Genomic DNA, 26398 nt, shown 5'->3' on the forward strand with positions numbered 1-26398 from the left:
GAGATTGGCAATAGAACGAAGTTGGACATTGATCGCACCGCCTGAGCAATAGAAAGCAGCTGATTGGCAATAGTAAAGCTATGTTTTTTTTTTTTATAATTAGAGATTCGAATTTTGCTTTTTTAAGTGAGGTATTATGTACCAAACAGTGAGATAAATATTTAAACGTATATTAAAGTTATGTTTTTTTTTTTAATATTTAATATTAAAGTTATGCTTGTTGCTAATGTTTATAATATATTATGATATTTTTAAATAATATTTATTATCATTATTTAAAGGTATAAATTGAGGATTTCAAAACATAAAAATTAATCCAACAAAAGCATAAATATTAAATATTTATTAAAAATAAATTTTTTTCAAAAAAATACTTACCATCAAAATAAACCTTACATGATATAATAAAAAAATTACTTCATTTATACTTCTTGAAGATATTATCATATACTTGAATGAGGATGAATTGAACAATCCATCTATAAAGATATATTATCTCACATTAATGCACGCGATTTAAAATTTTATTTATTATTTTTTGACTTACATGCTTAAAATGGTAAATAAGTCAAATCTCACTAAATTCTTACTCTTTTGATCAATTTTATCTGAAAAATAATAAAGTAACTATTCTTACGTGAAGAATTTGAAATATCGGTTGTTCAACTTAAGACTAGTACACATCCTTTCCAATTTAAGGAAGTGATGCTTAATTCTATTTTAGAAGAATTTTACAAAGAGGTGTATTTTATTAATTTAAAATAAAAAGAAAGGATATTTATTTTATTTTAAGAAAATTTCACGAACAGACATATTCTGTTAATTTAAAATAGGAGGAACGATACTTAATTCTATTTTAATCAATTTAAAATAATAGAATTTGATGATGCTTCCCCCACATTTCCAATTCTCCAAAAAGAGTTCATTCAGACAGTCACGGGTCATCCTCTCATAAAAGCCAGACCCGCTCAGAGGTAAAGGGCGTAAAGCACGTGCGTAGCAGGTATGACAATACTTTCACTCCAAGTGTAGAGCTTCACTCTCTAGAGTCAAGAACGGGAGCTCTTTCCTTAGCCTTCAAGCTGGACTTCTCCTACACCAATAACCAAGCAAACAAATGCTGAGTTCTCTTTGAAAGAACTTATGCTCGCATCTTAGCGAACTCTTATTCAGTCTCTTTTACAGAAGTCTCAAAGAGTGAGGTGTGAACATAGTCCAAGATCGAGAACCCAACATGCGGTTTTTACTTTTTCTTTAATTTGTATTCCTGATCAAGGATTGTTTCAATTTTCTTTTCTATTATTACCTCTTAGTACGTCTCAATTTATTTGTTATAATACTACCTCTCTCCTTACTAAAAGAACCCTTTACACCTGTTTATTTGTCCAGAGCAAAGGTAATGAACAGTGAAGACCACTGTGCCATTGTACCGCATTTAAGAAAGAAAGAAGAAATTTGAAATAGATTGGTAAGAATATTGGTAAGAATCAAAGTTGATCGATGGACACCATTCATATACAACGTGTTCAAATTACAATTAAGCCCTAATCTACGTCAGCATCCAATAACAGTACAATTGCACTGCTGTGCAATTGTAACTAACATAAGATACAACTTGTCAATCATCATGGAGAAGTGACTTGGTTTCTGATTCTGCTTGAACGCCTAACTGGGGTAACTATTTCTTCATCTCCTCCTCCCTTTTAAAACAAACGAATAAAGCAAAAAGTGTAAGAAACAAGTTCTGGCTGGTTGTTAGAAAATGATCTTAGACTAGTGTAAGAATGGCAATAAAAAGGGGAAAACTTACATGCTTGTTTGGTATCTTCTCGTACGTTGTAAAACTACCATAAGAAGGGGAACCCGTAGAATAATCTGATGAAGCAAGAGACTCTCTCCTGTTATTCTTCCTGGGCTTCTTTTCTTGGCTCTGATATTCATTTGATTCCTTGAGTCCCATCTTGCTATAAGTAGATGAGGTTTTCTGGCAGCTGCTCATTTCTGATGGGCATGACTCATTAGACATGTCTACTTCCGTCTGCAAATTCTTGGAAGATAGCCTTTCATGGATTGTATCATTTGAGCTAACTGACACTGGACTGTCTTTAGATTTCTTGGCCAGCACTGGTTGTTGCACAGGCACTGCAGCATTTGGCACGGAGAGCTTTTCTCTCTTTGGGTAGATGACAGCTGCCGTAGCTGCTAATAGACACAACAAAAGTAAAGAAAAAGCCATCACATTCTTTGCGAGAAATCGGTCTTCTGGCCCAGTAATTGCAGAATCCACTACTTCAGAACTTTGAGAGTCGTCAGTGAGAGCTTCAATTTTGGGGTTTTGAGACATCAATTCTTCCTTCGGGAACACGATTTCAGCAATGTTCTTCAAGTCAACACCCTCAGTGTTCCCAGATTTGGATACCTCAGCAGCCTGTGGGATTATGCTTGGCAGGTGGTTAAGGTTCACATTGCTTTGATGTTCAGCATCAATCTGAGCAGCAAATTCAACTCCTTCATTCTCCTCTGCTTCTAAATGATCCAGTTCAATCATCTCCGCCTCAATCCCTTGCTGTGCTTCATCAGGTTCTTCTCCTGAAACCAGTTCCAAGTTTTCATAAGCTTGACTCTCTTGGTCCTCTTGTTCTTTAATTTCCTGTTCATCATCTTCATCTACTGCCTCATCTGCTTCAATCTCTTGATGATATGTGCCCCTCTCCCTTACAGGATCCACTACACTGCAATCAAACAGTAGGTGCCCCTCGCTGATATGATCCTCTAGCAAATGACTCAAATTAGCATATTGAAAGGAAACCGTTCTGTGCACTTCTCTTGAACTGGAAATGATGTTGGAAACACAAGACAAGAACCTAGCTGACAAATGCTGAAGATATTGAGTGAACCGGTCAAAATTAGCTTTTGCAAATTCAGTGACTTCTGGCGGGACCTGAATTGATAGGCTTAAATCTCCCAACCCAGAAGGAGCAAAGGTAGGAGAATTTGCTACTAGAATTGAAAAGTAAGCAAATGCCAGGACCAGAAGGAAAGCAATGAACTTTGATCTGGTAGAGAAACGTGGCTTAGACATTCTTAAACTCTCTTCAACCATGTCATGGGCAATTGGGTTTCGTTCAGATGCATAAAGCTCCTCCTCCTCTCCTTCTCCTTTCATTGTTTCCTCTGAAGATATATCCTCAGATTCTCTCTGTGAAGCATCGCACTGTGTTTCTCCAGTAACTTCAGTATCTGAATAGCTTTCAGATGCAAAGTGCTCCTCGAGCTGCTTACCTTCTCTTTCCCGATAGAGGTCGATTCGAGGATTTGGCCTATAGTGAAGAAACTGAGGCCTTGGAGAAAGGTAATTGGTTTTGGGGTCATAAGGAGGCATCGATGGATCAGCATCAAGTGGTGCTAAAATAGGACATGAAGGTGTAATAGAAACCCTAGGACTAATCTTGAAGCTGGGATCCACATTAACAGAATCATTTTCCTCTGTAACGGTTTCCAGTAACAAGTCAGAATCATGTTTGGACTCCTTATAATCAAAATCTGCGTTGCTTTTCAAAGGTTCCTCATATACATGGTTGCTGCTTGATGAATCATGAGGGACCTCAACATTCTTCTGCTTCAAACCAATCTGTGGAGTTGACTCATCATCGTCCATGACTACACTTTTTACATCAGCGAATGTCACCTTCTTCTGATTCACACTAATCACTGGAGTTGATTGATTATCTGCCATGATTATGCTTTTAACATCAGAGAATGAAACCTTCTTCTGGTTCAAACCAATCTCCGGTGTTGCCTCATCTTCCATGATTACGCTTTTAACATCAGAGGATGAAACCCTCTTCTGCTTCAAAGCAATCTCCGGTGTTGACTCATTATCTTCCTCGATTAGGCTTTTTACATCAGAGAAGGAAACAGAAGATCGAACTGATTCATTCCTCTCAACCAAGATTTTCTTTCTCGGTGATGCATTGATCTTTGAAGCAGCAGAGATTGTCGGTGACATGAAATTCTTTGAACCCTTTGAAGGAGCTGGTGATCTGACTCTTGTTGGTTTTGGATTCTGGTCTTTACTGTTTTCCTTGTCAGAATCACGCAAAGAAGCTACACTTTCTCTGCCAGCGGAATGTCTTCGAGGAAAATCTAGAAATTGTTAAGACAAATATAAAGTATCAGAATCATAGATCTTTCTGTTTGTTTCATAGGAAATTTCCTATTCCAACTTCTCTAGCTATGGGACTAGCTAACTTCCTATCGAAAGTCACTTTAAATTACCCATTATAATACAAGTACAATATTATGCTGAAAAATGTATATTTTCTACCAAAACATGCAGATCAAAAACACAAAATGCAGAGTCTGTTAGTATCACTGACTTTGAAAGGCGACTAACTTTATAACCCGGATACATAGCAGTACATAGATTTTCCACTCAGTTTCTTTAATTTTCACTCAAAGTGATCAAAGTTAAACAGATAAACATTACTTAATTCTCATAGCAGATTACTATTTTCTAACAAAACTAACATAAAAGGAACAAAAGATTCAAAGCCAATCTTCCCTTTTTTTTATTCCCTTCATAACCCAGACAGCATGAACAAAATAATGCCTCAATTTTCGTTTCCCTTTATTTAATAACCCAAATTCCTAGTAACCAAATATTACATCTCTAAAAATGGAAAAAGAAAGGCAAGGAAAGAAAAAGAAATAGAACAGAAAAAGAAACTGTTACCTGAAGGACTATTTGCAGGGGTGCTGGGGTTAAATGTTCTGGGATTTGTGACAATAGACGGCTTTGCAAAGGGGTTTCCACTGAAACTTCTTCTCATAGGATCACTAATTTCAGATTTTTTCATATTAGGGTTCGTTCTACATGGAAGTGATGACGAAGAAGTCTTGGCAGGTGAGGCCATGGTGAATGTTTCCCTTTGTAAATTTTCCCCCCTTTTTCTTCTCTATTGATTCGTTCAATTCAACGGGATTTTGGGTTTAGAATGGAAATAAAATGAAAGTCTTTGGAGCAAGAATGGTAAGATTGTGAATGTCAAAGAATCTTGAAGATTTGATGAAACGTAACGGCTAGTTTCCTTGAAGCAGAGATTCTGGGTATTTGAATGGATTGGGTTTTTTGACCGTTGGAATAAGGGTATTTAAAGTGATGAGGACAAAGCCGAGCCGTTGGACCATCGTTCCTTTACCCGTTTGTAAAGTGGCGGAGAAGTGGCTACATAGCCGTTGAACATCTTTACTAGACTTTTGCTTTGGAAAAAAAAAAAGAATTAAAAGATTATTCACTAAACATTAAAGTAAACTTTGAATAAAACCAAAAGATAGAAAGGAGAGAATTAGAATATTCCAAATCTCATAACTCTACTTTCTTTTTTACTAATATTAAATTTATTTTTATTTTTATTTTATCTTGCTCTTGATAATCCTAAATGCAATAGTCAATCATCTCTAAATTAATTCAAATAGAGAAAAAGATCATATGAATAACACCGGTTTGTTAGAGTTTTGGTTATGGTGAGAGATGAAGTTAAAAAAATTTAAACATTAAACATAAAAAACCACAATAACATATTCATTTAGTTGTTATTATAAAAATTTAAATATAAAAAAGCTGGAGTAGCTCAGTCGGTTAGAGCGTATGGCTGTTAACCATAAGGTCGGAGGTTCGACCCCTCCCTCTAGCGTTTTAACGTTTTCCTTTTCTTATTTTTTGGACTCTCTAGCGTTTTTCTAATTTTTTGGACCTTATTTGGACCCTCTAGCGTTTTAATGTTTTCCACCCTGTTTTTTGGACCTTATTTGGACCGTTTCCTTCCAGTTCTTTGGACCCCATTTGGACCCTCTTGCGCTTTAATGTTTTTTTATTGGAAACTTCAAATGTTTTAGTGTTTTCCTTCTAGCAAGTTGTTCCTGTTTTCCTTGTTTCAATGTTTTTCATTTGGACCGTCTAGCGTTTTAACAGTTTTTTAATGGAAACTTCAAACGTTTGAATGGTTTCCTTCTAACAAGTCGCTCTTGTTTTCCTTGTTTTAATGTTTTTCATTTGGACCCTAACAAGTTGTTCTTGTTTTAATTTTTGCCCCAGCCAGCTCACTGATTTCTTTCCTAGTTTTCCTTTTTCCCTTTTTGCTACCTTAGGTCATTCAAATACGAACACATACAAGTAGAACAAAATTACAGAATTTCATGGAATTGCAGATTTTTTTTGTTCACAGCACAGTTTATAATACGTTATGCAATACAAATGGACTCTACAGGACTTAACTTTAAAGTACAAACAGAGAGTACAAAACTTCCCAACCATGTTTACTTAAGGAATTAACTGCAATGTTTACAGCAGGAAATCTATAAAGAAATGAGTTACACTCATTCTAACAATCTATCTCGTCAATATTTGTTCGAAAAATATAATCTTCACCCTCTAATTCTTCTTGATACAAACAAATTGACGGCATCTCAATCTTTTTAGTGGACTCCCCACCATTTAAAGACCTCCTTCCCTGAAAAATGCTAAAAGTGTCAATTTTACACCGCAAAACACTGGTCCAGTTTGTTCTTTTTATAGCATTCCAGGTTCACAAGCAATTCCCAGGAATGACTCATCATAGAAACTTATTAGAGTATCACTATTGCAAAATTCTGATGATATTACATGCATTGCTTATAACAAACTTGTTGACTCCCAACGGTCTATAATGTGCATGTTAAAAGAGAAAAAGATTAAATTTTTTAACTCCATGTGACGGCTAGCTGCCCGTTGGCCAACATTCCACATGAAGCCTGGCCAAGCACACAAAATACCAAAAATGCAAGACACGAAGGAGTTTGGACTAACCTTCCTCAAGATATAGAAAAAATAGTGAAAACCATCTCCAAAAGTACTCCATTCAACAGACCATGTAAATTTGGGATTATGAAAGAAAGGCCGCCTGAAGTGTGGCTGTATGAAATGAAATTAGAAGTAAGAACAATATCCTAAACATTTACAAAAGGTTAAAACCCCATGTATTTGTTTGTTGTACCTGGCCAAAAGTAATTGATATGAAAATCCCATCGGGTTTCAAAACCCTATGAACACCTTCAAGCATTGCCATGACCTTGGATACTGTTGCAGGCTGTGGATTCCATGGGTCACCACTGTCCACAAACAGTACATCCTTCAAAGAAATTAAAAGGAAGAAAAAAATTAATAGAAATAATAGACTCACTAAAAAATTATTTAAGAATAGTAGGCAGTGAAGAAATAATAACAATAGAATTAAGAAAACCAAACTAAAATTCCAGCATGTGTAAAAGAAAAGTCAACTTGATTATCTGTTTACCATGGTTCCTTTCTCAATAACCACATCAAAACACTCGCTGTGAAAGGGGAGGTCTAGCATGTCTGCTTCCAGCACTTTTATTTCTGATGAAGAGGTAACAAGGAAGGGAAAACTGATGAATGAAACCAGGTCCAAAGATAAGCTGGTTCTGGCGAAAAGAATTCTGTTTCCACCATTACCAAAGCTTCCAAGATAATAAGAAATATAATCATTACTTTTCTCACAACAAATAAGGTTTTGTTTGGTTGATACTTTTGCTATTTGCCGTTCTTTTTTCTTCAATTTTTATTTTTTCGCTTTCTATTCATTTTTTGAAAAAAAAGAAAAGAAAAGCAAATAGTAAAAGCATCAACCAAATGGAACTTTCAGTGAAAAAGGAGATCTTTCTGAAATAGTGAAATTTGATCAACTTAGCCAATAATAGTTGACAAATAAACAAACCCTTATCTGCAGTATGGATTTCATATGCCCAAACAAGTGAAGCATTCATGTTGGGGTCTGGCACTCACCAGGACAATTTTATATTCTCATGGTTTTCCAGAGTCTGGAAATGAAAAGACTACAAATAGCTATTGAATTGTCTAGGGTCCTATCTCCTACCTTGAATTGGCAGAGTGATCATAACACATCACGCCAACAAAAAAAGACAAGAATTTACTTCCATAAATGTCATATGCATTGCTTAGTTCAATGATCTCAAAAGCTCAGACAAGAGTTCATGTACAAACTCATCAGACTCAAATCAAGCTTCAAATTCTAATAGGCCAAATAAATAAAAAATGAAAATGAAATAGAAAGTTAGAAACTTCAGAAATCTGCTAAAGACACCTTTGTTTCCTTCAGACAATAACCTTTCCTTCATCCTCTCCACTGCAACAGATGACAAATCAATACATGTTATCTCAGTGATCCCATCCTTGTAGAGCTCTTCACACAACTGTGAGTTCCCACAGCCCAGTTCCAACACCTTCATCATATAATTTTCTCATCATTATATATTAAAGTACTCTGATCCCACCAGAATCAAGCACAACCAAAATGAAAATAAAGATGCAACCAAGTAAGCTGCGACTACCAAATAGGCAAATACCAATACAAAGCTTTGCATTTTATAGCTTGTTATCCCAACCCAGAATTAACACAAGCCTAGCTTCTATTTTGCTCCAATACGACTAACGCTCTAAGAGCTTATATTGGCCTACTGTGTAAAGTAAAATCTATATTTGTACTTTTTTCCAATTCACTCAATTATTAGGCAAAAAATCAAGAATTTAATTTAGACTCCTAGGGTTGATGTTTTTTGTTTTTGCCTTTTTCTTTTTTTTTGCAAAAAATGAACAGAAAAGAAAAGGCTAAAAAAAACACACAAAATGAGTAAATAACAAACAAATAAGAAAAAGCAAAGCATCAACCACACGGAGCTTATTAACAAAAGCAAAGCTAAGAAACCAATTAAGCGAGTACCCATTTGCTTTTATGACTTGAAGTCCACATTTTTTGCTGAATGACTAGAATTTCACCCAAAACCCATGTAAAATATGAAGCAAGAGGCATTCACCAATAAAGAGACAGAGAGAGAGCGTACTGAGCAATTGTGTTTGATGTGGGCTTGAATGAGATGGCGAAAATGAGAGTAATCTTTGAACCACTCATAGTGTTCCTCATTAGAGAAACGCTGGTTCCTGCAATACAAACAAAGAATAAGAATAAGAATAAGAAAGCATAAAGATGTGACAAGAGAATAAAAAAAAAAGGGAAACACAGAAATGGACTAAAAAACTTGAAACAGGAAAAAGGTTACCAGTAGTTAGGATCAAGGTAGGCCGAAGCGGATGAAGGAGGATCAGTCTTTTTATGTTCTGCACCTGGGTTTTGATCCGTATCCATTTTTTGTTATCGGGTTGTTCCGCTTTCCCTTCTGTCTTCACCTTGGGTTCGCCTCCTGTGGCCCTTAAAACCCTACCAAATTCATAATTTTAGAACTACCATTTTTCATTTTTTTTTTTAAAAAAAGAGCTAGTTTTTCCTTATTATTTACTTATCCCTACTGATTCCTGCATTAATAATTAATTAAAAATTATTGTTGTATAATGTTCTCATTTTCATACCATCAGATATTTCGATTATGAAGAGAACTAGCGGTCTACAAACAATAGTAAAATGTTATATTATTTTAAAATTTGCTTGATATAGCAAAATGATATATTATTCTTTTAAAACAGAGCAAAATGATGTACGTGACATGAGCCAAGCTTGTTTATTTCAATGGTTTGTTTGTGGCCAAGTAAGATTAGTTTTGGTAGCGTCGGGCACTAGCTTACTTTTAAAAGCTTAAAGATCATCTTTTCCAAAATCCCATTGATTATAGTTGGGAGGGAAAAAGATCAAGAGGCTTAAAAACAGAGCAAAACTCTACTACTCTGTTCCGAAGATAGTTCTCCTGTGGTGTGACTTTGGAGTCCTGATGAACGTACGCTAATCAATTGCAAGAAAGGTTATTGTTCCACAGTTGCTTATGTAGTTGCTGTTGGTAACATATATATAATAGTCCTAGACAACAGCTCAGTTTGACTTGCAGTAATAAATGGAATATCCTCCCGAACCGAGACAGCTAGATCTAACATGCATACAGGTGCTGCCTGTCTTGTTCTGCTCTGATGATCCTGGGTCTAGAGATGATATGGTCTTTTCTTGATGAACATGTATGCTACAGTTTGAGACTGCTTAGTCTCTTGGATGTTGTTTCACTTTTTTTCTTGACTTGTGTTGCTTCTGAAGTCTGTAGCAGCATTGTAATGCTTTGTTCTTTCTGGTTAAATGAAATTTTATTCAGAGGTCTTTAGTTAAAGCCGCCTAATGGAGAAAAATGAGTGGAGAAAAACTAAAAAGTTTGAAGTTTGACAACTCAGAGTAAAGACATCCTTCTGAAAAATACATTCAAATTGAAATTTATTGTAATTTCTGTTCTAAAGCATCAGTAAAAATGTATCAAATAATTTCCAGAAGTAATGACAAAAGGAGGAAGGGAACAAATGCATGTTGTCACAAACTCAGCATCACATAACAAGAAATTTTCAAATACTCCGTCAGGTTAAATTGCTTGGCTCTTCACATAATTAAAGTGATGAATCAAGTTCCAATTTGCTTTCATGGTTTGGTGACAGTCATCTATTGATGATTACTTCCAGGTAGCTAATTTCCCGCAAGAAGCCAAAATATCAAGGATTTTGGACTTATACCTTGTTGGAGTGACTAGTAGTTTGTTATCTTAAGATTTCCTTGAGGATGGTATTGGTGATGTTGGAGGCTTCAAGTCCTCATACCTGTAATTTTATAGAAGAAAAGAAAGAAGAAACTTAGTTCACTATAATGTTCCTGATAACATAGCAAGATAAGGCCTAAACTGGTATCTCTGTAAATAAACAGAATCAAGAAGACAACAGAGTCCTTTCTGGTGACTGGGGAGCTTCAAGAGCTCTAGATTATGCACACTAGCAGGGTTTAACATATATTTCTTGCATCAAGAAACTTAAGTCACTAAGAAGGCCACATATATTTAATAAGAAGAAGATTTAATATCCACAAGTGATCTTGGAGTCAGCAATATTCATATATCTACCATCCAAGATTACTTCAACTGCTTATGAAATCATTGACTTCATGAAAGCATACTTAAACAAAGAAAAGCAAAGAAGGAAACCAGGAGAAGAAAACCAGGAGAAGAAAACCAGGGAAACTCACATTGTAAAAGGAGAAAGTGGTCTCGATGTTGGTCCTGGATTATGCTGTTTATCACTTGGTTTATCTGCTATTGGAGATTGGGCTGTTCTGTTTATGGACAATTCAGCACCTTGGAACCCGCTGTCTGCAGATGCCACTGTTGGGGCAGTAGGAGATGGTGATGAAGGGGGCTTAAGATCATCATATCTGAAAAAATGGAGGGCTATAATGAATTGAAAGGAGAAGAACGTAAAAAGCTAAGAAAAGAAATGGCTAAATAAAAATTTGAACCAATGGAAAAGGTAGGTTGTTCAACAAGGAAAATAAGTGAATCAAAAGTCATACAAATAAAAAAAATATTGATGCAAATCAAAACCAACAGACTTGAGTGTTTAACTTCTTAGGTCTTATCATATAATTTCATGAGATACTAGGTAAAAAACCTACTAAATAAAAATGTGAAAAAGTTCTGACAGTTGGTGTGCAGCATAGCGAAAATGTGACCAGCAAAAGATGGATAACCCCATAAAACATTAGCAAACTTATGCATAATAGGGTGAATGACAAGTTGACTGCTGGGAAGAATCCTTTTCATTGATGCCAGTAGCCACAGCAGTTGGTGCAGTGTTGCCTCCAGTCAAAGTTGAGACATTTTCTACTGGTGTTGAGGCACTGGAACTTACTACTTTGGGGCCACTCGGTGTTGGTCTAGGAGAGCTAGGTGGCTTCAGGTCCTCATAGCTATTAAAATCAAATCAGCTCCTAATAAAATGGCTCATATTCTTGACATCTACCTAATAACGAAGGCAATAATTCAGCTACTGTTAAATAGATTGGCTTACGCAGTATAGGGAGAGAGTGGCCTTGGTTCCACAGCTTTTGCTTGTTCAGGTTTCTTCTCACTGGGAGTAATTGGTTTCTCAGTTATGATGCTTTTAGCAGGTGCTGAATCAGACTTAAAAGGAGCATCAGACTCCTGTTTACACCAGAACAGAAAGTTAATTAGACACTAAGGTAGTTTCTGCGACTGAATAATCTAGGGATATTAAATGGGTACACTGGCTTTTCTCCTCTTAACTATATCATGTTACGCATCACTTTCCAAACCATGACAACATTTAAAGATGAACCGTGGATTCACCCCTGCCTGTTGATCCCTCAGCCACGATGCTGATATGGTTAGGCCTCATATGAACTGTTGATTACTGCTCTTGATACAGATGAGAGACAAAATGTGAAAAAGGTAATTTCTTCTTTAGGAACACCTTATAGTTTCTTTATCAAGCAATTTAAGCAATTTTTCATAGGTGATATGCAGTGTAGTAAACAAAAAAAGGACAGTCATCCTACTCAAATTGTCAAGTCTTAGATGATGGAAACGCTCTGAATCTCATAGAATGTTTTATATGATCTCTACTCCAGTAGTTTGAGATTACACTTCATCAGCTCAAGCTCTTGCACCCAGTTTCTCAATTGTGTTAGATGTTCATTGATTAGCGCAAAGTCTTTCCTGTCCTTTAAGAATGAAAAAGGGAAAAAAGTACCTTAGGTGAGTAAATGTCGGCTCGCTGAGATGGTATCTTTGCAAGAAGTTCCTCCATAGGTCTCAATGGAGCAGTTCTTTCTGCAACGACTTCCACCACCTTACAGTGGGAAAGGCTGCGGTTTTTGGCCATGCATGCCATGAGTTCTGCCACCTTCAGTGGAACTAATATTGTTATGCTTATTTTGCAAGAAAGGCTTAAAAAATTGCAATATGAAAATTAAGATTATAAATATATATATGAATACACCTGAAGATTTGACACCAGGCCACCAAATAAAGTATCTTCAGTAGAGAGGGTAATATTATGAGTTTCCTTGAAAGCATCAGTGGGCCGCTCCATTCCTCCTGGTCTGACTATCTGAACAGGCACTTCAAGATGAGTAATTAAATCCAGATATGATGCCTCTCTAGGGCTGGTAATCTAATAAAACTTGCAGGTACTTCAAGATCCACTTACAGTGTAAGGAAGACCACTTGCAATGAGTGCTTCTTCTGACTTCCTTTTCCAGATCAGGACGCCCCAAAACAAACTTAAATGGAAAATGATAAAAGAGACAAACAAAAACATTGAATCTTTGTTCCAATCTATCGGAAAATAGTATATATGTTCCAAAATGTTAAGCAGAAAACCTTTTTTTTTTTTAAAAAGAAACTTACTTGAGAATAGCTGCAGGAAATCCAACTTTATTTGTTCCCAGAGACGAAACCAAAATAAAGTGGTTAACCTTTGCCACAGTTGCTGCACCATCAGAAAAAGAGTCCAAGTTTTAGCATGTAGAGCTTAGAGAGGACAATGTTATTGTATAAATACTGAGGAAAACTCATCAAATAGGAGGTCTAGAACCGAACACTTCATTTCTCTCATTTACTATCTAACTTCACCTTTCTTTAGCAAGATTTGTCTACGCTTAGAAATGTATAATTTAAAAAATAAATAATGCACAGATGGTTTATCTCTCCCTTTTTTTTTTTGAAAAAAAAGAATAATTGCAGAAGGCTTTCCGAGCTCAGGATGCTAGCATGCCAAATGCAAACTAACAGTCATGTTAGTGGTTGACCATCTTGTTTACCTGCATGAATAAGATTCTGAGTGGCCTGGTAATCAATCCGATAAGGCCCTGTAATGTCAAAAACTTCCTTCTCACCGGCACCAATGCAGCATATGACCACTGATGCATTGCCTAAAGCTGGTGCAATTGTATCTTGTTTCTCCAAGTCATATTCCACAATTTCAAGCTTTTCTACAGCTGGTCTAAAGACCAAAGATTGCCTGTTACTTACTCGGAGTTCATTATTATCCAATTGGAATATTTATAGAGTGCTGATATACTTATAAATTCTACACCACCTCCACTCATCTCACCACAACTTTCTATAAGGTGAGATTCACATGAGGCAGATGGCAGTGATCGAATCAGTGGACAGGATGAGTAGAAATGGGGAGTAAGTATAACATTATCATTTCAAATATTAAAAACATAAATGTTAGTTTTATCAAATGTTGAGAGTAATAAAGTATAAGAAGGAACCAATATCCGTAGGCTCTCTTGTCCTTACGTGTAGTTCCTTCAGAGTTGAGCTTCATCTGCTTGACACTCTGCATTCAAATTTCTTGTCAATATAAGCATAATTTGGGAATGCTGACAAGAAAAGAGTAATACTTTTTAACAAGTAAAACATAAACCTGCACAAGAGTTTCTGCTTTCTGAGCACTCCTAACTCCAGCTCTAACTTGAAAACCAAGTTTCAAAAGCTCCCTGAAGAGTGATGAGCTTTTAGCACAATTTAAAACTGGACATCTAGTTGTTTAACTTTCAAGTAAAGCTGCCAGTGAGTTATAACCTTACTGTTCGAGATCCTACTCTACCAGTTGCACCAGCAACAAAAGCAAGATCCTCATCTTTTGAATCTGCTTTGTTTGAAATTGCTCCAGCCACCTCTGAATTAGTTTTTGTTGTGCCTAGCAGCGAAAAAGGTAAGACAATTACCATTTGGTAGTTAATACATGAGAAAGGGGGAGAGGGAGGAAAAATACATTCTTTCCACTGAGGACAGGATAAAGCAACTGCTGAAAGCAATAATGCAATGGTTCATTTCCTTTATCAATTAGCTTTTGTTTACACTTGTTGGATTCTCCACCACCTTTCTCTTATGTCAAATGCAAAGACATATTTCTGCAACTGTATCTGATTCACCAACTGCTGAACTATCATAAGGAAGAAGTGTATGTCCTAGGACACCTTAAGTTATACCTAAATGGTTTCATCGGCGCAATTCTAATGAAAAGCCTTTTTGATTTGGCTAGAAGATTTGGTTTTTTTGGAAATCTTGAAATAATGGAAGAATCATGATAATTAAGTCCAGATTGAATTTCAAAATGTCAATCTAGAATACTCTTCCAGTCTAATCTAGAGGTCAATTTGACAGTGAAATATCCAAATGGACTCTGATCTGTCATTTCTGGACAAAAGAGAGCAGAAAATTAATATCTATAGATAACTATATACATACGCCAGTAGTTTACTAGTCCACATTGTCTGAAAAATACTTCCTTAAAAATTTAATTGCAAAAATATTTCAATGATACAAAGACATCCCATTGCTAATTTGGGTACCCTTTAAATTCCTTTGATATTGATCAAACGGCTACATGCTCATCCCTTGTTTGCAAAGATTTTGCATAATAATTTAAGTGAAATTGATCAATTTCTTACGTACAATTTCACAGGAACCTAATGAAGCAGGGCTGCTACATTGGTTTGATGCTCAATTATCAAAGCATTATCAGAACAAAGAGTTATTGAAAGCTTATGTTAAAACATACATGTCAACTGCAAAAATAAAAGGATTCAGCATTTGACAGAAAGCATAGAGAACAGCCCAAAAAAAAGACTAGCAAGTTGACCAAATGTAGGAGAATTTCTAAAATCTATTTACCTGAAGCTTGAGCTCTGAAATCAAAGACTTTGAGCTCTCTGCTAAGTGGGCATTTTTTGCATCTGGGAAGCTTGAAAACTCGACCATATCCAAGAGGTTTCTCAATGAACCCACTCCTGGGCAGGGAGGAGGGTACGGTTGTAATGGCTGGTGACTGTAGGCAGCAGCTCTCCATCATTTGAAGCAGAACAAAAGCAAGCAAAGTTCCTTAATTGAAACCTCAAAAGGACACTTAAACAGTTTATCTGGACGAACTTATTTTTGATTGGCAGTTGAGGCACCCGCCACTCCATCTTGATATGATGGGTCCCCCAGGAATCCTTGTTGGCACAGCTACTGATTTTTCCTTTTTTCCTTTTCTATGGCTGGAAAATTTTTTAATCCTTATTTTTTATAAATAAAAAATTAATTCCATCTTATTTTTCAATTCCATTCTAGTTATACCGCAACTCAAGTCATCACCTTAAATCCTCGGGAGAGGGGAAAGCAACATGCAAGGAAATACAATTAATCCAGTGAATTCCAAATTACATGAAATGATAAATTCTTGTAGATTTGCTAATAATGCTCGTATAAAATTTGATGGTATATCATCATTTAGTTCATGATGCATTGCCTCTTAATGAAGTCTTATCCACAAAATGAATGCTGTTTTCAATGTCTGCGCATGCTACCTAAGACCTAAGAGTATTAGGCATGTTTTCCGCATTGATTATTACCCTTTTAAGGGTATAATATAATCAAGTTCTCCCAACTTTTGCAATCGTTAGTTCAAGTTTCATTTGAATACATATATATATGTATAATCTCCTTATAGCTCTCTGTAATTTGATCCATGATCATTGACACAGCTGCTTTCATTACTGCAAAGGTTGCTGATCAGCAAATCATCAAATGATTCTTTCTTCTGAAGTTCTTTTTCTGGAACCAAAAGTAATTTGTTAAGAAGTGAATGGTAAATATCCGTTCAAGTCTTGGATGATCCATCTTTTGCTGTTGTGCCGGTGTTTGCGTGTGTGTAATTTTATGGTGTATGTATGTTGTTATGGTTGTCGTCATTCACTGACCATTTTATGGTAGGATCGGTGGCAACAAGATGAGATGGATGATATCGAGTTGGCTACTCAGCTATCCCTATTAGATAACAACGATAGAGGAAAAGCTGTGCCTGGTGAAATACATAATATTTTATTCATCATACCAAAAATTAAGAGCCTTTTACTTGCCTTATTCATTCATTAATTTTCATTAGATGATATCGTGCATGAAGATGAGGATCTAGCCAAAGCAATTGAAGAAAGTGTGAGATCTTCAGTGCCACAAAGGTAAAGCACAGTCCAAATTTACATTAATCAGGGACTAAAAAGAATGGAGAATTGAACTCTCATTACTTGATTCCAATGTAAAAGCTCTAGAAGAAACTCTGACAGACGCCAGTCCTATCAAATTATTTGTGATGTGTGTGATGGATCAGTAAGTAATCTCAACTTGAATTCAATCAATATGCAAACAAGTTTATGGAGTTTATCTCATACTGATGCTAGCCTTTTGACTTTCTTACAGATTCCCAAGAAAGAAATTTGCAAGCGTGAATTCTGGAACCAGCATTTCTGTCGCCGTCACGTATCCGATGGAACTCCGATCTGCTGTGGTTGTATGAGGCTTAAGGTAATTTATCATTCACTATTAATCAATCGAACCATCATCACCAAGGCAATGAAAAAATGAAATAGAAATTCACTTGATGCTATATAGGGAGTAAACACAGAGTATATCAACCTTGGTGACATGAGAAACATTTGCCCGGATTGTTTTGCTACATCAATCACAAATGCAAGACAAAAGCAATCTATTCTAGACAATGTGATTGAGTTTTTGAGACTAAAAGATGTGGAATTCAAGGGACATGTTCCTGTCTTCTTGGTGGATAGAAGAGAGATGAGGAGACACACCAGGCGAGGAGTTAGCACAGGAGTAAGCAGTTTTTTTATTATCTTCCTCAATTTCATCATATATATATTTGTCTTTTTATCAATTTAATTTGTTGAGATGGAACATATACAGCCTGTTCATCCGGACAGCGTGGTGTGGGGACTCACAATGTTCAATCCGGATGAAAGTTATGCTGAAAGTGTAAGGAATTGTATAAAGAAATTAGACTCCTTTTGTTGATTAATTTTAATCTACAGGAAGCAAAAAATTTCCTTTTAATATCCGCTGCTTGTCACAACAATTTCATAGTAAAACCTAATTTTGTATTATATATTTTTTTGTTGTGACTATGAAAATGATAGGTTGAAAGTCTTTCACGAAGTGGGAGGAATATTAGGTTGGAACAGAGGAAGTACCTATTAAATCATGACAGTCACATAACAGTCCTTATTTTATTTGGTTTGCCAAAGTACTCCTCTAATTTACTTTGCTTAATTGATAATTATTGTATAAAATGTGTTGATGGATGGAGTGAATAAATGCATTCATTTAAACTAAAAAGCATATAATATTCTGAAATCTTTGATTTGCAGGATCATGACAGGGGCAATCATGGCCCATGAATTGATGCATGCTTGGTTTAGGCAACTAGGTGAATATTTTCATGGACAATGAAGTAAAAAAATAAAATGTTATAATTCAACAATCACGCTCATTATAATTATAATTATATATATCAATTAAGCATATGATAGTCATTATGTTTAGGTGTTTTCCACTTGGAACCAAAAGTGGAGGAAGGAATATGCCAAGTGATAGCTCACGAGTGGTTGGACTGGTTCGTGGTGATGGACGAGGAGGCCTCGTCTAGCAGAAGCGAGAATGCTCAATTCACTAGGAATTTGAAGCACACGTTCAAGGATTTAGTGGAAATCGATTCTTCCCATGCTTATGGTGAAGGGTTTAGAGACGCCAAATGGGCATTTGAAAAATGGGGTCCTCATAAAGTGATTAATCATGTCGTCAAATATGGAACTCTCCCTCAATAATTTGATTAACCAAATTAAATGGAGAGTTTTTTTTTTGTTACATGTTAATTTCGTGCTTGTAGCACCAAATGAATTGTCTAATTGAATTTAATTATTAATCTTGATCATATATTATTTTGGAAATTTGGCATAGGAAATACAGACAAATTTTACAATTGTCTAGAGGCTAAAACATGTTCACACAAAAATTGGGTGGAGCAAGGCAGCGCCAGATGTGACCTTGCTCAATCGTAACATGGAAAATGGATTTATTTCACGGTTCTTATTTCATCATCTGCCTGTCTGATTTAAATCAGCGTGTGACGCTGACCCAATTTGACTAGGACTAGGATCACCATTTATTCTTGGACAACATGCAACACATGTCTGCCTTTAGTTATGATCAGAAGAGTTTAATTTTGCAGTCCATTTGTAAAATCAAAGTGAATGTGAAGGTAATCTTGGCTTGTCTGCACTTAAGCCCAATTTAAAGAAAATAATAAAAAAATTAATAAATATATTGACTGATGTACACCTAATCAATTGATAATATTACGTAAAAAATCAATTTATAATATATTTAAAATAATTAGAGAAACTAAATATATTGAATAAATTGACATTTGAAATTACCTTGTATTTTAAGTAATTTACCATGTCTACACGTTGGTCGTGTTTGGTAAGGTTTTGAGTGGGGAAAAATTGGAGAGGTATTCGTGTTCGTCTTTCCAAACAAGGACTTAAAACGTGATTGGGCATCCAAGGCGACTGGCGACTGGGAGGAGAGAACCAAAAGCAAGCGATCCTTTCAGAGCAAAAGGACAAAAATAACTAACAATTGAAATTAAGGTAAGTGAAAAAATAAAAAATAAAAACCACGAAAAAAACATGGAGCTGCAGGACACTTGTCGAAGATAAAATGCGCGTTCCCACCACGACCTCACAAAATTCTCCCCACTCTCTCTGCTAACCTGCGCCGATTTCTCCGTCTTCTCTCTAATGGCGACTTCTCTGCAACTATGTCGTTTCTGCATCCGCACCGGTTCCGATCATTTTGGAGGAAGACCCGGAGCTCTCCCTTTCCGGAAGCCTCTCACTGTTAGATGCTCCGGCGATTCTACTTCTTCTTCTTCCATAGCTGTGGATCCCGATAACTTCGATGCCAAGGCTTTTCGACATAACTTGACGAGGAGCAAGAATTATAATCGGAAAGGATTCGGACACAAAGAAGAGACTCTCGAGCTCATGAATCGAGAGTACACTAGTAAGTTTTGTCTCCAAACAGAGTTCCGTTTTTACTTTTTCCTATTTTTAGTCTGAGGTAACAAAAAAAAAATCAAGTTGAATTTTGGTAAGAATTTTATGTGTTTTTGAAAAAAAACTTTCAGGTGATATTATTAAGAAATTGAAGGAAAATGGAAACGAGTATACATGGGGAAACGTTACTGTGAAATTGGCAGAAGCATATGGTTTTTGCTGGGGGGTCGAGAGAGCTGTCCAGATTGCTTATGAAGCGAGAAAACAGTTTGCAACCGAGAAAATTTGGATTACCAATGAAATTATCCACAATCCAACTGTTAATAAGGTCTATCCTTGCCCTTTTCTCTAGTAAAATTTTTTACCCAGTTTATGTAATGATAATTAATTCATTCATGGAAATCAAATTTTTAGTTCTTAGCTGCTGGAATTGCTGGACTTGTTATTTACTTACATAAAGATAGTGTTTTTTCTTTTTCAATGCAGCGGTTGGAGGAGATGGAAGTTAAAAACATTCCTGTTGAGGAAGGGAAGAAACAGTTTGATGTAGTGAATAAGGGTGATGTTGTGGTTTTGCCTGCTTTTGGAGCTGCAGTAGATGAGATGTTGGTTTTGAATGAAAAAAGCGTGCAAATTGTTGATACAACTTGTCCTTGGGTTAGTAAGGTATCTTCTGCCAACGCTCATATGCTGTCATAACAACTATGTCCTTGTAATTCTTTAATTTTATCTTTGCAGCTTTCCACATTCTGAACAATGAGTTCTTTTTTCCATTTGATACTAAAATATTATTTCTATGAAGGTATGGAACACTGTAGAGAAGCACAAGAAAGGTGACTACACTTCGATAATTCATGGTAAATATGCTCATGAGGAGACAGTAGCAACTGCATCTTTTGCTGGAACATATATCATTGTGAAGGATATGACTGAGGTATGTCCTACGGTGGCTAGTATTCTGTTTTCTTGTGATATCTTATGCAGTAGTTTTTTGGCTGCTAGATGCCCCTTATATGTCATTGAATAAAAATTGTTTGTTTTCATGTTGTCTGATTTCTGAAGGCAATGTATGTTTGTGATTACATTCTTGGAGGTAAACTTGATGGATCTAGCTCGACCAAAGAGGCATTTTTGGAGGTGAGAGTTTTTGTTTCTTATTTTCTTCATATGTAAATTGTCCAGGGCATTGTGCAAATGTTCAGATGATTATTGGCTCTTTTTCAGAAATTTAAATATGCAACTTCAAAGGGATTCGATCCAGAATGCGACTTAGTGAAACTTGGCATTGCAAATCAAACTACAATGCTGAAGGGAGAGACAGAGGAAATTGGTTAGTGGCACTTATGCACTTATGATATATCCCTTCTTGTTTGCAAGGAATTGCTACCTGTGATGCATATGTTACATTTTGCTTGAACAGGAAAATTAGTAGAAAGGACAATGATGCGAAAGTATGGAGTGGAAAATGTCAATGATCACTTCCTAAGCTTTAATACAATTTGTGATGCAACACAAGTAAGTTGATTGTTTGTGCCAGTTTGGTTTTCATTATAAATTTGTGAAAATATTGTCTTATGGAAGATTTTATGCATATATTGCTCCTTCTTGCCTCTTTCCCCTAAGCTGATTGTGTACCAACTTTTATGTTAGTCATTGAATTAGAGCTGATTTATCTTCTTTTTCAGGAGCGACAAGATGCAATGTATAAGTTGGTTGATGAAAATGTGGATCTTATGTTAGTAGTTGGCGGTTGGAACTCAAGCAACACGTCACACCTTCAAGAAATTTCAGAGGACCGTGGGATCCCCTCATATTGGATTGACAGTGAACAGAGAATAGGTCCTGGAAACAGAGTAGCTCACAAATTGAAAGTAAGTTTGAATGCAAAGTAATCACTTTTTGATCAACTTCTAGTTTTGTTGGCCTAGAAAAAAGGTATTTCGTGGCAATTGCAATTTTTTTTCTAATTATGCAAATGCTGTGTTCTACCAGCACGGGGAGCTGGTTGAGACAGAAAACTGGCTACCAGAGGGTCCCATCACAATTGGTGTTACATCTGGTGCCTCCACACCAGATAAGGTAACTCTCTTTCATGTGAAATTTTGTATTTTTACAGTTTGGTTTACTTATAATTTGTGTTTTGATTTGTTTTTCCTTTTATGTACTCCACTACAAATGTTTTATTCTGCAAAGACTCTGGAAAATTTGCAATATTAGCTTCACTTGCAACTTGATTAGATTGTAGCTAATGCAAGCTTGATGATACCATATATTTGTTTTACGAACTGATATGTGTTTTCTATATTTTGTAAATTTTTTTGTCATCTATTTTGATCTAACCAGGTTGTTGAAGATGCCCTTATCAAGGTGTTTGACATAAAACGCGAAGAAGCCTTGCAAGTAGCATAAATATAGGTTTCATACAGGTGCATCAGGTGATGCTCATTTGGTGGTACAATATTGTCAATGTATGATTAAAACGGGAGACTCATTGTATCTGACAGTGTAATCACATGTTCCTTGGAATAGTAATGGTGCATCTAACTATGTATCATGAAACGTGTGATATTAATGGACGTATGTGAGTTTTCTATATTCCTGTGGCAGATCCTGACCTGGATTAGAGTAGTGCATAAGTTCAGTTTCTCATGTTTCTTAGTAACACTGCGCTTGTACATATTGAAGTAAATCCGTTGATGCAACATGAAATGAACCAAAAATTCTGTAAGATACTCCTCTCCTGTAAACTTAAGCATTGAAAAAGCTGATGATATTCAATATCATTCGGAACCTATTTGATAGTGACACTTAAGCAGGTTCGGACCAAAAGTAAAATTTGTCAAGAGTCCAACTGCGTGATGAAATTCTATAGCACATGCGTAGCGAACAAGAGATAAGGATGGTAGGCCAAGCACCCTTTATCTTGTACCTCTGCCTACTGCCTCTAATTTCAACTGTTATTAAACCAACTGTGCTGTTTGAAATGTCGAGTTTTACATCTTTTGCTTGACATGGCTCCTCCAGGTTGATAATTAAAGTAAAAGCAAAGTTTAACAACCATGATTGGCCTATAATCTCATGTATTTAAGAGGTATTAATGCATCTTTGAATATTCAGAACGAAGCCTAAGCTTTTCTCGATTGGCAGTATAAAAAATGAAAATTCTTCAATTCATGAAAATTAAAATGAAAAAATATTCATGAAAAAACACTTCTTCTGTAAAAACGTAAACAAAGACATGAATACGTCCGCTGTAACCTTATTCAGCACTAGAGTATCAATTTCCATTCCTCCATCCTTCATTTTTTATCGCTAGGGAAGCTCGATTAGCAATGGTAAATGCGTATAATGACTCAACCGGCGCTGGATTCTAATGAAGTTTCTGGAGTCTGATCAGTTGATCCACCCCATGTTCTTAGACGTTCCTCAGCTTGCACAGCCTGCATCATTTATCAACGTATTGTTAATCCAGCATCATTTCATGAATATCAACATTTGCCAGGCTGAAAGTTCATCATACCTCTTTACGCCAGCTGGCTCGGAGCATTACAAACAGCAGGATGGTGGTCTGAAGGACGGTTCCCACCAACATTCCCGACCAAATCCCTCGGACCCCGAGCTTAAATTTGAAACCTAGCAAGGCTCCTGCAGGAATCCCAAATATGTAGTAACAAGCTATGTTGATCAGGCCAACATATAACTGCCAGCCTGCTCCCACTGCCACCCCTGCAGAACCAACAGAACAAATATTTTTGAGTTCTTTTTCCATCACAGCTTATACATCCTGCAACCCAGTTTCTCTTGTTTCTTAATTTTTCAAGTGGCATTTATGCATCAGAACAATGTATGTGAGCACATCTGAAGGAATTGTTTTCTTTTGCATACCCCATTTGACGGTGACTGTCTGGTCCTCTTATCCTAAAACTTGTTGAACATGGGCAGCAAGTTTATGTAAAACGTCAACAAACCTATCTTAAAGCATTCCTTTTTCTTTTTCTGTAATCTTATGATTTAAATAGATTAGCTTAAAACTAGGTTAAATTCAAGTACTGAGAGTAAGATCAATTTGCAATGTACCGTGGAGAACAGGTAGAATGCTGTTGAGGAAGATTGTTGCTGCCAGAAAATACCCCAGCTTTGATGTCTCCTTTATAACCACTGGTTTGTCAGTGAACAGCTTTGGGAAATCATGCTTGGTTGCCAGAACAGCAGCCGTGAAAGTAATTCCAACCACTAAAGATGTTAAAACAGCCACCACTATAGAGAATTTTGCGGCTTTGGGATGTCCAGCTCCAAGTTCATTGGACACCCGAACGCTGTAAGAAAACAAGCACATACTTTACCAAAAATAGTGGAAAATTCTAGCAGAACATAATTTTTGAGAGGTAATTATGTTAACCCAAATTCGTTAATGGCTAAAGCGACGGACCTTACTGCAGCATTAAAACCCAGAGTAACCATTGAAGTCCAAAGTTGCATATTCATGCTGCCAAATTGAGAACAGAATGAATAGAGAAGAGGATGTGAAAGGCAGGTTCGTGACCTCTAATTCCATCAGTGAGAACTCTGATACAACTTCAAGAATGAAAGATTAAGCATAAGAAACTAACCAGATTGAAATAGCATCTACTGCAATGGTAGGATTTTTTAAATATCCCACCATAAGAATAATAGCCGTATAGTACCACAGCTCCAAGCTGTGATCATCAAATGTCAATCTTGTTAGCATGTGTTGAAATTGTGAGATGGCTTATCAGGATATCCAAAATCCGACTACTTACCACAACATTACAGCAGATGCAAGCGAGAGTTTCATGAAACCCCCCAATGACTTGAAAGCCAACGGGGAAAGACCATTCCATGAATCCGGGAAAAACCCTGACACCACATAAATTACCATGGCAGTTACCTGAAGCCACCATGAAATATTGCCAGCCATGGCAGCACCTAGTAGGCCAAGGTGTAGCTTCGTCACGAGAGCCCAATTCAACAAGACATGACATCCCAAGCCCACAACTGAAATTATGGTCATAACCCACACTTTGCTCTGGGATTGGAGAAACTTTTGAATAGGGAAGTTCATGGCATAAGCAAAAAATTGAGGAATGACCATTCTGCAGTACTTTCCTGCAAGCTCTGAGATATCCTTGTCTTGACGAAGTAGCTTTAGTATTGGTGATGCAAGAATATAACAAGGCATGAGACACAGAGCTGTGACTCCGGAAATGATCCATGACCTTTGCAGGTAGATTCCAAGCATATTATGTTGTCCAGCACCAACAGCTTGACCGCATAGCGTCTCCAGAGCACTTCCCATTCCTAACTAAATACAGAAAGAATTTTATGTATAGAAATGGAATGTCAGTTCAAATTCAGGTAAAATTAACTTAATACTATATGCAGCTCTTGCAATATGACCATTTGGTTATTACAAAACTGAGATACAGAGAAAGAGATAAAAAATGTAAGCTTCTTAGATCCTACAGTTCAAATGAATTATAAAACTTGGTGCCATTGCAACCGCAACTTGAGACTAGCAAAAAAAGAATCATATGTCTGAATGAACAAGAATATGAGCTTTAGGCAAATTATGATTGCGTTTGGTTGATATTCACCATGATACCAAATACAAAGCCTTCAATCACATTTGTTGTTACGGTGACAGCAGCTAGTTCAAGTTCTCCCAAGTGACCTGCAAAAGCAACCGTGACAAAACCAATCGAAAACTGAGAGACTGACACCAATACGGCAGGGCCTGCTATCGCCCACATCTTCTTTGATTCCTTCCAGCTTCTTTTTACGATCTTTTGCTTAGCGGCTTGCTCTCCTCTCTGTCTCTCCACTTGAAATGGCTTTACCTCAGGAGGCTTTTCCTCTGCTTCTGATGAAGCCATTTTCCCTTTCTGAGTTTAAATTATCTGGAATGCATAGAAATATATATACAGAAATCAAGCCGGTAGTCTTGGCTCACCTACCAAAAGGTGAGAACTAATGTGTAAAATGAATATCAGTGTTGCTTCAGATATGATGTGAAAGGTTTATTAATGGTTTAGGTTGCCAAAAAGCGATTTGCACTACAGTGATTCTTCATTTGGAGACATCATCTTTTGATATTTGATTTTGCTACTTCTTTTGATGCAAACCCGAGCAAGTCACTGATGATTTCATGATAATTATAACATGATTTTGTGGGATTTCCGAACTTGAAAAATGGTAGAAAGCGTAATCACTCTTCTTTACGTGGTCAATTTCCAGGGGTACAGGATCAGGGTCGTTGGCTCGTTGGTTTCCCCGTTAACTGATCCTTTCGTCGTGGCCATTGTAAAGAACAACAACATTAATGACACATATAGAGTTATGATAGTTGAAAGTCACAGTTCCTATTCAATTTTCCCACCCCATATTTTTGCATTTCTTAACTTGTGAGAAGCCTAGACCTTATTTTGATGAAGCGTTGTTGTCACAATAACTATGGAAGCATGTTTTTCACGTTAGCTTTCATGCTGGGATCTGTTCTTCCTGTGATCAGAAGAAACAGACAAATAAAAGAAAAGTACCATCGATTAGGAGGAAATCTTGAAACCAAATATCTGACATTTAAGTCAGTCTGCCTGCGTGACAAGAATCAGAAGTTGCAACTTTGC

At 36.4% G+C, this 26398-nt stretch overlaps 5 protein-coding genes and 1 non-coding gene across 7 annotated transcripts; 2 read left to right on the forward strand and 4 right to left on the reverse strand.

Annotated features, from left to right (window-relative positions):
• LOC18608127 lies at positions 1448-5105 on the reverse strand. Its single transcript, XM_007042642.2, has 3 exons — positions 4736-5105; positions 1811-4146; positions 1448-1700 (listed from the first exon to the last, which is right to left on the reverse strand). Exons 1-3 carry the CDS (start codon positions 4914-4916, stop codon positions 1626-1628), a joined length of 2592 nt encoding a protein of 863 aa, XP_007042704.2. The 5' UTR covers positions 4917-5105; the 3' UTR covers positions 1448-1625.
• TRNAN-GUU lies at positions 5623-5696 on the forward strand. The gene has a single exon. It is a non-coding gene; the product is annotated as a tRNA-Asn (tRNA).
• Positions 6205-9382, reverse strand: LOC18608128 (endothelin-converting enzyme 2). Its single transcript, XM_018114600.1, has 7 exons — positions 9136-9382; positions 8920-9016; positions 8163-8301; positions 7335-7417; positions 7035-7169; positions 6848-6952; positions 6205-6512 (listed from the first exon to the last, which is right to left on the reverse strand). Exons 1-7 carry the CDS (start codon positions 9219-9221, stop codon positions 6384-6386), a joined length of 774 nt encoding a protein of 257 aa, XP_017970089.1. The 5' UTR covers positions 9222-9382; the 3' UTR covers positions 6205-6383.
• LOC18608129 (protein TIC 62, chloroplastic) lies at positions 10246-15770 on the reverse strand. Of its 2 annotated transcripts, XM_007042646.2 has the most exons (12): positions 15538-15768; positions 14443-14560; positions 14285-14357; positions 14158-14197; positions 13671-13847; positions 13258-13339; positions 13058-13130; positions 12848-12958; positions 12599-12751; positions 11897-12030; positions 11076-11261; positions 10246-10657 (listed from the first exon to the last, which is right to left on the reverse strand). In XM_007042646.2, the coding sequence occupies exons 1-12, from the start codon at positions 15713-15715 to the stop codon at positions 10603-10605; spliced, it is 1380 nt and encodes a 459-aa protein (XP_007042708.2). In that variant the 5' UTR covers positions 15716-15768; the 3' UTR covers positions 10246-10602. The 2 variants fall into 2 exon arrangements, with proteins under 2 accessions (XP_007042708.2, XP_017971791.1); XM_018116302.1 differs by lacking the exons at positions 10246-10657; positions 11076-11261 and adding an exon at positions 11268-11795 and having other exon boundaries at positions 15538-15770.
• LOC18608131 (4-hydroxy-3-methylbut-2-enyl diphosphate reductase, chloroplastic) lies at positions 19371-22349 on the forward strand. Its single transcript, XM_007042655.2, has 10 exons — positions 19371-19761; positions 19886-20082; positions 20241-20420; positions 20557-20688; positions 20817-20891; positions 20979-21084; positions 21175-21269; positions 21440-21625; positions 21747-21833; positions 22098-22349. Exons 1-10 carry the CDS (start codon positions 19497-19499, stop codon positions 22161-22163), a joined length of 1389 nt encoding a protein of 462 aa, XP_007042717.1. The 5' UTR covers positions 19371-19496; the 3' UTR covers positions 22164-22349.
• Positions 22804-25686, reverse strand: LOC18608132 (protein DETOXIFICATION 33). Its single transcript, XM_007042657.2, has 7 exons — positions 25370-25686; positions 24536-25077; positions 24365-24451; positions 24184-24240; positions 23832-24070; positions 23275-23480; positions 22804-23194 (listed from the first exon to the last, which is right to left on the reverse strand). Exons 1-7 carry the CDS (start codon positions 25646-25648, stop codon positions 23108-23110), a joined length of 1497 nt encoding a protein of 498 aa, XP_007042719.1. The 5' UTR covers positions 25649-25686; the 3' UTR covers positions 22804-23107.

This window comes from Theobroma cacao, chromosome 2, assembly GCF_000208745.1.
Source record: "Theobroma cacao cultivar B97-61/B2 chromosome 2, Criollo_cocoa_genome_V2, whole genome shotgun sequence".
NCBI classification, from domain to species: domain Eukaryota; kingdom Viridiplantae; phylum Streptophyta; class Magnoliopsida; order Malvales; family Malvaceae; genus Theobroma; species Theobroma cacao.